The sequence below is a fragment of the Trematosphaeria pertusa genome (assembly GCF_010094035.1).
Source record: "Trematosphaeria pertusa strain CBS 122368 unplaced genomic scaffold BU26scaffold_4, whole genome shotgun sequence".
Classification (NCBI taxonomy): domain Eukaryota; kingdom Fungi; phylum Ascomycota; class Dothideomycetes; order Pleosporales; family Trematosphaeriaceae; genus Trematosphaeria; species Trematosphaeria pertusa.
Window position 1 is genome coordinate 1427267 of NW_022987215.1, and position 12382 is coordinate 1439648.

The 12382-nt window shown below is 54.2% G+C and overlaps 5 protein-coding genes across 5 annotated transcripts; 2 read left to right on the plus strand and 3 right to left on the minus strand.

The window, feature by feature from the left end:
- Window positions 1–273: 273 nt before the first annotated feature.
- On the minus strand, window positions 274–1159 carry BU26DRAFT_590563 (uncharacterized protein; the record flags this gene model as incomplete). Its single annotated transcript, XM_033834772.1, has 3 exons — window positions 274–804; window positions 873–971; window positions 1034–1159. 3 exons carry the CDS (start codon window positions 1157–1159, stop codon window positions 274–276), a joined length of 756 nt encoding a protein of 251 aa, XP_033687173.1.
- Window positions 1160–1764: 605 nt separating this feature from the next.
- Window positions 1765–3333, minus strand: BU26DRAFT_516856 (uncharacterized protein). Its single transcript, XM_033828435.1, has 2 exons — window positions 3190–3333; window positions 1765–3143 (listed from the first exon to the last, which is right to left on the minus strand). Exon 2 carries the CDS (start codon window positions 3140–3142, stop codon window positions 1841–1843), a length of 1302 nt encoding a protein of 433 aa, XP_033687174.1. The 5' UTR covers window position 3143; window positions 3190–3333; the 3' UTR covers window positions 1765–1840.
- Window positions 3334–3781: 448 nt separating this feature from the next.
- On the minus strand, window positions 3782–5801 carry BU26DRAFT_516858 (uncharacterized protein). Its single transcript, XM_033828436.1, has one exon. The coding sequence runs from the start codon at window positions 5702–5704 to the stop codon at window positions 3974–3976; it is 1731 nt and encodes a 576-aa protein (XP_033687175.1). The 5' UTR covers window positions 5705–5801; the 3' UTR covers window positions 3782–3973.
- A 240-nt stretch (window positions 5802–6041) lies between these two features.
- Window positions 6042–7564, plus strand: BU26DRAFT_516859 (uncharacterized protein). Its single transcript, XM_033828437.1, has 4 exons — window positions 6042–6355; window positions 6419–6797; window positions 6847–7051; window positions 7112–7564. The coding sequence occupies exons 1-4, from the start codon at window positions 6123–6125 to the stop codon at window positions 7354–7356; spliced, it is 1062 nt and encodes a 353-aa protein (XP_033687176.1). The 5' UTR covers window positions 6042–6122; the 3' UTR covers window positions 7357–7564.
- A 1031-nt stretch (window positions 7565–8595) lies between these two features.
- BU26DRAFT_602612 (uncharacterized protein) lies at window positions 8596–12117 on the plus strand. Its single transcript, XM_033835367.1, has 4 exons — window positions 8596–9150; window positions 9243–10246; window positions 10302–10594; window positions 10644–12117. Exons 1-4 carry the CDS (start codon window positions 9057–9059, stop codon window positions 11911–11913), a joined length of 2661 nt encoding a protein of 886 aa, XP_033687177.1. The 5' UTR covers window positions 8596–9056; the 3' UTR covers window positions 11914–12117.
- Window positions 12118–12382: the final 265 nt, after the last annotated feature.

Genomic DNA, 12382 nt, shown 5'->3' on the forward strand with positions numbered 1-12382 from the left:
CGAGGGATGATATATGAGGAAATAATAGGGCGATGACCGTCTTTGTCTTCAAAATTAAAGGTTGTTGGTGCGTTGTGCAGTGACAGTGCAAAAGGGGGAATGTGGAGTTGTGGATGCTATAGAACAGAGGAGAATGTGCGTATAGAAGGAATGTTAGCGAAACTCCACCATGTGAAATTAGGAATGGTGATCAAGTATTCCTTCAATGTATTAAAAGCCGCGAGGTTCCGTCTCCATGCAACCAATGGCCCACGCGCTTGTTTCAACTTTCCCTTAATACTCACGCTTCTCGATACGACCGTGGCTTTCGAACAACCCTAAGCTCTTCCTATTATCAACGCTCCTTTGCCCCAAAAGAAATCCAAAGAGCATACTTGCAAAACCCATAACAGCAATAAAAGCTCCAAGAACAGCCACGTTGCCTTGCCTCACATCATTAATTACGCCTAGATTCAAATCCCTGGCCCAGGCGCTTCCAAGGTATACCCCCAGTCCTGCTATGAAAACCGTGATGGACACTCCCATCATCTCGTGCGGGGATTGGAGGAGATGGTGCGCTGCCATGGAGCTTTGGAATGCTTCACTGCCATCTGCCGCGTTATACCTAATCCCGTTCGAAAGCCATGCTCTTATATCACTGGGTCGTCGAACGAAACCGAGCTCTCTTTGCTGCACGCAAGTAAAGAAGATTGCTAACAGGCTCAGTCCCAGGGACATGACGAACATGACCCGAGCCGAGCCATGCGTGTCTACCAGAAGCGGCAGCGAGAGAGCGGAGATCGCTGTTTGAGCCAATAGTGCTCCCTACAGCCGTCAGTCATTATTGATTCCACCAGAGTTTTCCCGATATTCCATTTAGACCAGGTACTTACGACGACAGCGACAAGCCTAAAAGAATCCAATTGCGCGTCTCGAAAACTCGTCAAATCATCGTCAGACCCGTGATTGAGCAGTATCTCAAGCCGCTGTAGCTGGAAGACATCGAAAGCAGCCAGAGCCGCCACTTGTATCGCAGTCCAAAACGAGCCCTCACGTATTCGTTCCGCGACCAGGAGTTGAGAGCACTGTAGCCGTAGAGGATGTAACGAAGGAAGAGGAGGATCCTTGCGACAGCGCGGGCTGGAGCACCAATAATGCCAAAAGCGTCCATAAGTTCCATTTGAGCAAATTTTGTGGAGAATTCGTTTCAGGAGCTTTACGGCGTAGGCAAGCTTTATCTAGTGGCAGGTTGTGAGGCTCTACCGATACGCAATCCTACCACTACGGTAATAGGGGCCTGCAGGATCCTATTTTAGGGGGTCGTCTCTAGATTGGAGGCAAGAATACTGTAGTGAAACGTAGGAGAGTGTGGCACAGGGGTTGCTGATAACAAGGCTGAGGACGACTGATTCCACGAGCCTTACTCTCGCCTTCCTAGCCTGGGCCTATCCGCAAAAATAGGCCTGGGGATGGAGCGGAGAAGTGATGGGGGCCAAAAGGCAGGGCAGTCCCGTCCCGTTGCGGCACCATCGGGCGGCTTGCAGATTAATCAGTAGCGCCTTAGCATCCGGCCTTCCTTAGTTGAGCTGTGCTGCTGGGTTACCATCACTCCCCCTTATGGAACATGGCTCGATTGGTGTTGCGAGCTTCAACTATTTGGTAGGGCCGGCCGACACCGCGGCCTCCCGAGGTCTTTAGTCGGCATCGAGATCATGAGCACGCGCAGCACGCACGACACACTCCCGTCGCAACAAGCGCATTGCAAGGTTTAGCACACAAGTCCTATTAACAACCCGAATTATCATCAGACTATAGGTGCAGCTATTACAATTGTTCGAGAGAAGGGAATTCAATTCGGCCCCTAAAGAGCAAGGAGAGCGACGACCATCGACCCAAGCCAACCCAAACCCGCGGGTGCCGAGCGAGCCCCTGTGGCGCCCGGAAACGGCACGACCGAAACCGTCTCCGTCGGCCCCGGCATTGTCCAATTCGTGACCGAAGGGACCACAGTCCTGGAAGGAACGAACGATGGGTTCGTTGGGGCGATTACTGGGATGCTGCTATTTGCCGGCGAACTTTGCCGCGCCGGGTCCTTGCTGCAATCGATGTTACTCTTAAGCCCGATGATGAAAACTCCTTTGGCGTCTGTCACTGACGAGGAAACCTCAAGACTCAAGTCGGACTCCGATGCGCCTTTGTATTCCAGGATGGCGACGCCGTCGTCATTGGTCTCGGCAGTCTTTAAGTCGGTATTGCTCGGGCTCGCGCGGAGAACCAGCTTCAGGGGAGCGAACTTCTCAAGGGCAGTAACGTTGATCGTGATCGTTTCGTCCTTGAAGATCCTATATCTGAAGACGTTCGGTCCATCGGTCTTCAGCTTCGCTGAAGTTGTCACTCCTCCGATGAGGTCGAGCACGTCTCCTTGGTTTCCCTTGTCGGAATCGGTGAGCCCCTTCATAGTCGCTTCAACCAGGAATGATCCAATAGCTTGCGCAGTATCGACCCTTCCCATTGTACCGCCGGTCGTGATCACAGCGTCATGAATGGCGACGTTCTGCTCCGGCGCGAACTCATCCCCGGTGGCCCCCCCGATAGCCATATACCCCATCGAAACCCGTATTCCTTTCTCGCCAGCAGCCTTAATCTCCTCAATCGTCTGGGTGGCCCGATCCGAAGGGTCGTCTACACCGTCGGTCAGAATGATTATTCCTGATCTTCCACTCGTCTCCCCGGATCCGGGCTTGGACAGCTCTTCCACTGCGGCTCTCACGCCTTCACCAATCCATGTTCCGCCGTCGGGCATGATGTTCGCGATGACTTCGTTGGCTGCGCTCCCTGGATTACCGAGGTCATAGATCACGCTCGCTTCGTCGTTAAAGTCGATGACAGTGAGTAGATCGGGGGTCTGGCCGGGCTTCGCCTTCTCTTTGCTGACGAGGTACATATTATTCAGTGCAATCGCCGCTTGTAAGCGCATGCCTTCGAAATCGTTTTCGAACATTGACCCCGAGCTGTCTATGACGAACGCAATCTTCCGGTTGCCATCGCTGGTTCCGAGATGTCCCAAATTGTCCAGCGGATTGCAGCCAGAGTAGTCGCGCGGTCTAAGCTGCGATGCGTTTGCGACCGAAACCACCGCAAGAATAAGCGCCAAAAGTCCCATGCTGAATTTGGTTACTAAACGGACACTCTACGTTTTGGTATGCTCACGTGGCGCTGCTATCGGCGGCCGTATTCAAACGCCCAATAATGTGGTGCAAACGAGGGATATGTCCAGCAGAGTGAGCGACGCTCTGCAAAGTTCAGTCTTTGATGATACCAAATTGCTTGGCTAACGAGAGGCAGATGTATAAGGACACCGGCTATCAAGATGAAGTTCACCAAACACGATCTTATAAACACTACACGTCTGATCCGTCAGGATACTCTTCACCTGACGCGGCACTTGATGCGTCTACATCACAATCTGCTGATATCAGACCAGGCTCTAGTATGAGAGCATTCGAAGGCTTCAGCCTGTCCTCGGTTCTGAGCCGTAAAGTCAGAGCAGCCCTCCGGATCCAGGCCATGCAGCATCGAATATAACTGGTACTTGGCAGTGGCTCTTCAGTCAACTCCAACGCAGAGGTGATGAACTGATCGCATCACCGGGAGTGTGCTATCCACTGCGAATAGGATGTTGGACGCCGGGGCCCTAGTTCTAGTGGAGTCCGTGCAGAGCTACTGCAAGGGGACGGTGCGGCACGAAGCCGGCCGGGGAAACACGTCGCTTACTTTTACTAAAGCTATGACACTATTTGGGGGTGGGTGGTGAGACCATTTTTCGTGGGTCTTTTCTTTTAGGAAGTCCTCGACATTTCTGGGGTGCGCCACGTTTCCCCTTTCACCAGGGTAAGCGAAGGCTGAGGAGATGACCACCGAATCGCAGCGAGTAGCAGAACACCATTCAATTCCAGTTTAACTGCAAGCCCAGACTTCCCCGACTCGACCCAGATCATGAGCGAAAACATTTGATCTCGGATGTTATGGGAGTCCCGCCAATGCGGTACCAAGACGTCCCCTCCAGCTCTGGCTTTGCTGCCGCATGCAAGTTGCCCTCGTAGCTTGGCCCAGCCTTTGCTCCTTGGATTCTCGCGACCAAGCCCACAAGGTCGCTTCGATCGACGATGCCTGCATAGCTCAGCAGACCTTTCGGCTCTTCGAACAGGATGCTCCCTTCCCCCGACTTCTTCAGTAGACCCAACGTACATACGACCATCGCGGCGAGGATTGCGAGCTCCAGGTAACAATTCCAGTAGATCATGAAGGCTCTCGTACTTGCGACCGTCCCAGTACAGGAGCTGAAGTCCAGATCCTCGCGAGATGCCATGAGGCTTGTAGCCGTCGTGGTTGCAAAGATGGAGTTGAAGAGGACAGCCGTCGCGTTCAGGATGGCATTGCTATCCCATCCGACACCGGATTGGTTCACCATTCGATATAGGTACTGGCCAAAGTTGTTCCCTTCAATAGCGCTGAAAGCGTCATATCCGGTGATACTCTGGAGCGCTGGCTCGTATATCGCGTTAATTCCCGTGCTCTGGAACGAAGAGATTCGGGAGGTTTCCGCGTTTGGCCTAAAAGAGATTGGAAATGGGCTCGATTGGATGTCGAAAGCCATCGAGACGGTGCCCCTCACCTCTGAATATGTGGGCACGCAGGAGATGAATGTCAATTCGGCGGTCGAGTTCCTCAGAATGGGCGCGTAATCTCCAGCGATGAGTGACAGTCTTGTCTCTTTCCCGCTGCATTGCCCAACGGTAGACCACGATTCAACAAAGCTTGTAGAAGCGGCATCGAGCTGTATGGCGGTGGAGATAGCACAGCCGCGGTCCTCTGCGGATATCTTGACACTCTCCGTTCGGTATTCCACGCTATACTCAGCCTCGGAGAGAATCCTGCAATCGAGCTCGGAGTAATACGCTTCGACGGTGGTTGATATGTTTGACGCCTTAGTGTACTGGGGCGGCTCGAATGCCTGAAAGGCGTACTTCCCGTCAGTCCATGCAGGCCATCGACCTCCGAGCATCAGTGCTGCAAACGCAACGTCCATCGAAGCCCCAAGGTCGGGCAAAGACGTTATGCCATCTACGTCGAACGAGGTTCTGAGTCGTGAGTTGAACGTCGTAGTAACCAAGGTTGGCGCATCGTTCATGATATAGGAGGAAAATGGGACTAATACGAAAGTCGCCAGTAAGTTGAGCAACATCGTGAGGGCAAGGATCCAATGACGATTCTTGAATGCCACAACTGGACGCCAGAAGCGATTGTGCGTTCGATAATCCAAGGCAATTGTTTTTGAAGGCGGCCCACCTCCAGGTTTTCTGAGCTCGACGAAAGGTTGGCGGTCGGCGAAGTCCTCCACTATGGCTTCCCATGCGGTCTTGTAGATCGTGAAGATGATGGGAGGTAAGCCCTGCCATAGGAAGCCGTCGACAAGTGGATTGTCGAGAAATCCTAGCGAGCCGATGGCTGCGAAGCCATTGCTTCTCTTTGATACGACGACCAGTGCGACGACTGCTGCGATAAGAGCGACTTGGGAGACGAGCAGCAGAGTAACCAACGGCCACGCGGTTCTGGACGACTGCCATCCCCTTGAAGGGTTTCTACCAAGGTTGCGGATTTTTTTGAATATTCCCGAAAGCCAGAGACTTGCGTACGGTCGAGGTAGTACAGCTTGAACGGCCATGTTCGAAAGTCATTGACCTAAGCTTCCATGTTTGAAGGCTTGCTGTGGGAGGCATCCATCTCGACGAAAGTTCCCGCAGACGCCTCCCACGATCTAGAACCTATCTGCGTCTACCTATCGACTGATGTATGCATGATCGTTCTTAAGAAGTGTTAGCGATGACCCCAGTGCATACCCTTGACATGCGGCGCATCGAAATGACAATTCGAGCGACGCCACACTCAGCCTTGCATGACATGTGGAGAGATACGTCACGACATAGTCTCCCTCTGAACCCAGGGTACTCTCTAGCTATGAAAATGGCGAGAGTCCTTACCGGTCATGCCATCGTGATGTCTCCGCACACCTCTCTTACTAATATGCGCTGCACTTCTGGCGTGGAAGGCGAGCCATATTAACAGCAAATCTTGACAACGCAATGATGTTTCTCGAAGTGATTATCCTGTCTTTTCTAGCCCTCGAATTTCTGGGCCAAGCAGAAGATCTTCCACCAGTCGCACTTCCCGATCCATCCGAGTGCATTGGCGACCTTGAGAGCTGGGTCGCCTGCGACTCATTCGTCGCCAAATCCATCGAATGCTTGGCCAAACCCACACAAGAAGAGAAGGACACATGTCCATGCAACGAAGACTTCTGGAATACTATAACTGCGTAAGTGCGAAATCTCCTCCTCTTTGGAGTTCACTATTCTCTGATCTAATACTCCACCACCAGTTGCGAAAACGAGATCCGAATATGCACCCAGTCCAGCCAATCCGACTCATCCTTCGAAGACCTCAAGAAGCAATGGCATGCAACATGCGATGCGAAAGTAGACTTCACAGTGACCACCCAGCCGCTGGTATCCCTCACTGTCGATCCAGGATTCGAAGCAGCGTGCGAAAGCATAGCTACGTCGTGCCTAGAAGGCGTCGATATGATGAGCAAATGCACGCAATCGTACAGTAACACGCAATTCCTATCATGCGCGTGCCAGGAGCAACTCACCTCATTGCGCTCAGTGTGTTCCGTCGACGGGAACGTGTCGTGCTTGGCGACAAATGCGGAGATCGGGAATGTGTATGGCTATTCAGTCTGCCTGGCATACTCGGAGGTATGTTGAAACGGAGCGGAGGAGCGCCTATCTATGCTCATTGCCGTAGGGATTAGACGGACCGGGAATGACGTCCGCACTCTCGTATTTCGACATGCCGTACTCGAACGAAGCTTCTGCGACGGAAGAAGATCGCCCCTCTGCACCTCCAGGTACGCACGATCAACCGACCGCATCCCAGGTCACGAGTGCTTATCCATCATCACCATTTCAAGGCACCAGAACGGAGCCTGACGCGGAAGTCACGAGCTCGGGTACGTTCCTCCAAGACGCATGGTAACTGTGTTCAAATGCTGATATGGTGCAATCTCAAGCTCCTCCCTTGACGTCTGTTCTTCTCCCGGGCTTTACCGCGCGTCCGTCGGTGGGAGTGAGCGGGATCCCTTCCGAGCTACTATCTGCTTTTGAATCGGTCTCGGAAGCGCTGTTTTCGTCGCAACACTCAGCCGCTGGGCCCTCAGCTCCAACAAGCACGGACGCAGCGCCACGCATTGGGGCCGTCCATGGGCTTATCGCTTCCGTGTTCGTCCTTGCTCTCATTGTGTTTGAGTTGCTCTGAAACGATATCTTGGCGCAGCCTTTGATGGTATGCCTATCGTAATATAGGTTAGAATGGGAAATGAACCTGGAGACTGTTATCGCGTAGTGGATGGATTGAACACCTACATTATCCGGCCGTACATATGTGCTATAACTTTACACTAAGGAACAATACGTGTTCCAGCAACGAGAATCGGTCAGCTCCTAGGCAGAATCGAATACCCGGGCTCGACATTATGCTTCTCGCAAGCCTTATAGATGTGTCGCCTTGAGAGTCTGGTGATCCGCGGTGTCCGATACAAGCACGCGGCTCCCGAAAGGCTATATTCTGGAGCTCGGTGCTTGGACTAGTACGCATATCTGGAAAGGGTGGTATTGCTAGAAGGAAGGCCCGTACAAGCGTGTCGAGATACCGCGGAGAGAGCTGGGGGCCTGAGATCATGCCGGACTAGGGGTATTCCGGGTAGCTCGCGAGACAAAAGGAAGCCACAGCTGTTCGCACCTACCATTACTGCCAACGCATGCGAGTCTCGCGTGCTGCACGCGACGAGACGGACCTAATAGCGCTTGAGGATGTCGCGGTCTGACGCCATGCGCATCCCATGCAGAACCTTATTCAAACTACAAGCGTAGTGGTGGAACTTGCGATAAGGCCCGGAAGTACTGTAAGGAGTCCCAGCACGTCGTCGCCCCCTGCCCGCCAAGGCACATCTCCCGGCACCGTAACCCAACCTCACATGTTGGTCGAGTCGTCCTCGCTGGTGCCGTTATCTCGTCTGGGAGAAGCACACCCGCTGCGGGCATGTGCCTCGCCCTATGGGGATAGTCTGGCAGAGTCCAGGTGTTGAGACGGGAGATTGCATAGGTAGCGTCATAGTGATCGGAGAAGTGGTGCGATCCATGACATAATGCTGAAATTATGCAAGCCACAGGCGCTAATTGGCGGCCGCAAGCTTCACCTGTGGCGTGCAAAAGACGCGCAAACAGGCCGTGTTTCGTGGCCCCCCAGCTCTTCATGTTGGTCAAGTGAATAAACTAAGAATCCGCGTGCAGAGGTGCGATGGAATACGCGCGAAAGGCCGAGAAGCAGAAGCCGGCCCTGGCGCGGGATCAATCGAGATGGCATTCTGCGGCCCGCATGGCATTTGCGCAGGATTGTGGCTGAACGCGATTAAAATGCAATGACGCAACCAGGGTGCGCGCCGGCGCTCTGAGCCGAAGCCAGCTCCCCCAGCTCCAACTCCGTCATCCAGGACCAGGGCAGTACTCGTTCCAGCAAAGCATGGCTCAATTGGGGTCTAGCGAAGGCACAGCTGCTCGCTGGCGGCGCATCCATCAGGAAATTGCGGCCCTGCCGCGCTTTGTCCCGGGCCACGTCCTCGATGGCCGGCCGCAAATCACTGCTGGGCCAGGCTCGCGCCTGTGCGGGGACGCAGTGAACGCCTCTGGGATGGCTTGGCGCTTCATTTTCCGTGTCGAAGAAATGACGTACGTCGGCGCCGTGAAACCTGCTGCTTGCGGGCGTGCCACGGCAACCGCGACCGCCCAGCACCCAAATAAAGGCCTGGACGCCTTCCCTCTCCACCTCACTTCACATCATAACACCATAAACACCTTTTGATACCCCCAGCACGCTACCATCCCCACCCACAATCGCCCGCTTTGCCTCTGTTTTATTAGATACCCCAACAGCACCTCTTCTGAAGATATCGCTACGCCATGTCTTCATCAAAGGCGGTTAACCGGCCGGTGGACCTCAAGCAGAAGGAGACGGACGTCAACAACAAGCTCCAGCTCTATGGCATCTTCACAGGTACGTACAGGGCGCCATTGCGGCTGCAATTGCAGCTTCACATGCGCGCGAGACACTGGCTTTGTTCGGCACAAACTAACATTGCACATTAGCGTTCGCCAATGGCAAGGTCCCGTCAAACAAGCAGATCGACGTCGCGCTCAACTCGGCGCTGGCTTCAAAACCGCTGGGCTCTCCGTCTAAGAAGCTGTCGCCCGAAGGCCAGAAGCTGGTCGCCGACCTGAAGGACGTCATCGAGCAGGCCAAGATCCTCATTCTCACCAAAAACGAGGGCAACCTCCTCCAGGACTTCATCTGGCAGACCCAGCAGATCTCTGTTGGCAACGCCAAGGCTCCCAATGTGCCCGTCGACAAGCAGACGGCCCAGCAGCACGGAAACGAGGCCCTCGAGGGCCTGCGCACGTTAGGGACCCTCCTGATCTCTAACGGCCAGTTCAGGAAGCTCCTCTCCGACGCCACCGTCCTGCTACGGGATATCGCCGGTGATGCTGCCCAGAACACCGCTAACCGCGTCAAGCCGTCAGAGGATCAGCTCGCACAGATCGACCGCGCTGCCGAGGACAATACTTGGCACGAGGTCCCCGATTTGTCCAAAGAGAACCTACAGGGCCAGCTTAAGTCGCGGGCTCCGTTTGGAAAGAAGGAGGCTAAGGAGACCGTTGGCGATGCTACCCAGGCCGCACATCCGGAGGGGTCTCGGGATCCTGCCGATGTCACTGGCCCAGCCTCCCATGAAGCTCAGACTGGTGAACCCACCGGCCTGAACGCGCAGGCTGCTGCTGGCACCGCTAAGCAGAAGGTCTCTGAGAACATCCCCGAGGAAGACAAGGACCGCCTCCGACAGCGACGTGAGCGTCTGAACAACTATTTGAAGGGCAAGATGCCCGAAGAACGTCGCGACCAGACTATCTGGCGCCTGAAGAAGATGGTCGTCGAGGTTCAAGGCCACCAGGACTATCAGCAGGCTATCGAGACCCTCCTCCGCCTTGCAGAGCAATATGCTGGTCACGGCAAGGATCTCCACGCCCAGGGCAAGGGATCGGTGAAAGGTGCGCATCAGGATGATGCCTTGCAATTGGCAGAAGCTGACCTGAAGGTGCGTTCAAACAGGATTCCTAGGTGAAAACGAAGATATGCTGACCAAGATCAAGACTCTTTTGGAACGGTTCGCCAACAGCACATCGTTTGATGACCTGGTTGATTCCATCAATCAGATCTACAAGGATGCCGACCGCGATCCCGACCTCAAGAACTGGTTCAAGCATATCGACACCTTTGTTCGGAAGTGCCTCCAACAGCAAGGCTTCATTATGGAGGATGCCTGCAACGACGAGTGGAACCAGCTTTATGATGATGGCCATAAGTTGCTCCGTGAGCGCTACCGAGCCCACACCGACCGCATCGTCGACGAGTTCAAGTTCCTCGGACAGCAATACGATGCCGAGTAAGTTCCGTTCCCCTAGGTTTCCGGTGCTGAACTAACAACGTCGCAGCCCACAGAACAAGGCTTTTGCCGAGTCGGTTAACAAGTTGTTCCTTGATCTCGGACACGATGAGAATGGCAAGACCACCTTCAAGCCCCACCTTGTCAAGGACGTGACCGAGGTCATCCTCCCCGCTTTTTTCGAGAACATTCGCTACGTTCCCATCCCGCGCATCGAATACAGCGACCCCATGGTAGATGCTGTTGTTGAGAACCTGGTCATTGAGGGCGACAATCTCGCGCCAAACGTCCTGGAGTTCGGCTCGGACAACTACTGGCGCTGGGGACGCAAGAAGATCTCGAGCAGAAGTAAGAATAAGCTCATGCTCTCGGTCTCTGGCGTCCAGATGGATCTTCGCGACGTGGCCTACTATGTCAAGCGCAAGCAGGGCTTTCCCTCCGTGACCGACAAGGGTGTCATGGACGTCTTCATGGGTGGCACTGGCTTCAGCTTCAAGGTCGAGATGGAGACTGCCGACAAGGATGACAAGATCCACTACTTCAAGGTCAACAAGGTCTCGACTGATGTGAAGCATCTTCAAATCAAGCTCAAGAAGAGCAACCACAAGCTCCTCTTCGGCCTCTTCAAGCCTCTGCTGCTGAAGGTCATGCGCCCCGTTATCCAACGCGTACTTGAGAAGCAGATCAAGGACAATGTCAACCAGCTCGATGCCCTCATCCATGACATCAAACTCGAAGCAGACAAGGCTGCAGAGGACGCGAAGCGCAACCCCGACCCCGAGAATATCCAGAACATCTACCAGCGCTACGCAACTGCCGCTAACAAGCGTCTCATGCAGGGCAAGCAGAAGAAGGCGGAGCTTGAGGAGAAGGCCAAGGATACCAAGGTCAACGTGGCTGTCACTCAGCACGACTCTATCTTCCAGAACATCTCCCTGCCCGGCGGCATCAGTAGCAAGGCTACCGAATACAAGGAGCTCGCCGCTAAGGGCGATAAGTGGGAGAGCCCAGTCTTCTCCATTGGCTCCGCCAAGGAGACTTCTAGCTTGCCGAAGATCGCCACCGTCACTCGCAAGCCGCATGGTCGTTCTGAAGGCTACTCCGCACAACCCAGCGCTGGTACGGCTAACGGCCAGCCTGGTATCGGCTCTGGGTACGGCCGCACCACTGGCGCTGGTCAGGGTCTTGCCAACCAGATGGACGGCGCCTTCAACTCCAACGGTGGTGTTCCTGGTACCCAGACCCAGCAGGTGACCCAGCAGGGCAAGTACAACACGACGCTCGGAGATCAGAACCCTGTTCTCCAGGGCTCCATCTAAGCGACTTAGTCGTCCAGCGACTCACCCCTTGTATGATATCTCAGCATGATGGGCGGCTGCTATGATTACGACTCTTTTGCTTGCTTTCGTTGATAATGGATGATACCACGATTGCGCACGGCGCACGAGCATACCGGTTAAAAAGGTTTCTCTTCTCAAGTTTTCGAGACGGATGGTCGATGGTGGGCCTGTAATGAGGGGGCTTGGGCTCATGGCGGAGAGAATGAGATCATTGCAGACTGTATTCGTAGTCAATACATTAGTGTCGACTTCACTTGATGTGATTACATGCGTGCATGGCCGTTCATAGTATCGTGAGAAGTGTAGCAACATCAGACGCTCAGACCTGCGCCTACTCTTCCCTCCTTTTAAACACGCGGGACGTCTCGCGTGTGTTTGTTAGACACCCCCGCATCGAGTCTTTCTAGTACGAGATCCTTAAAATGCTGTCCGTGAAATCGTCCACGAT

Bases quoted from the DNA above. Each gene is read 5' to 3' on its own strand.
- BU26DRAFT_516856 (XM_033828435.1), bottom strand. From the start codon at position 3,142: ATGGGACTTTTGGCGCTTATTCTTGCGGTGGTTTCGGTCGCAAACGCA.
- BU26DRAFT_516858 (XM_033828436.1), bottom strand. From the start codon at position 5,704: ATGGCCGTTCAAGCTGTACTACCTCGACCGTACGCAAGTCTCTGGCTT.
- BU26DRAFT_516859 (XM_033828437.1), top strand. From the start codon at position 6,123: ATGATGTTTCTCGAAGTGATTATCCTGTCTTTTCTAGCCCTCGAATTT. The intron at 6,798-6,846 runs GTATGTTGAAAC...TCATTGCCGTAG, and splicing joins TCTGCCTGGCATACTCGGAG to GGATTAGACGGACCGGGAAT. The intron at 7,052-7,111 runs GTACGTTCCTCC...TGCAATCTCAAG, and splicing joins CGCGGAAGTCACGAGCTCGG to CTCCTCCCTTGACGTCTGTT.
- BU26DRAFT_602612 (XM_033835367.1), top strand. From the start codon at position 9,057: ATGTCTTCATCAAAGGCGGTTAACCGGCCGGTGGACCTCAAGCAGAAG. The intron at 9,151-9,242 runs GTACGTACAGGG...ATTGCACATTAG, and splicing joins GCTCTATGGCATCTTCACAG to CGTTCGCCAATGGCAAGGTC. The intron at 10,247-10,301 runs GTGCGTTCAAAC...ACCAAGATCAAG, and splicing joins TGGCAGAAGCTGACCTGAAG to ACTCTTTTGGAACGGTTCGC.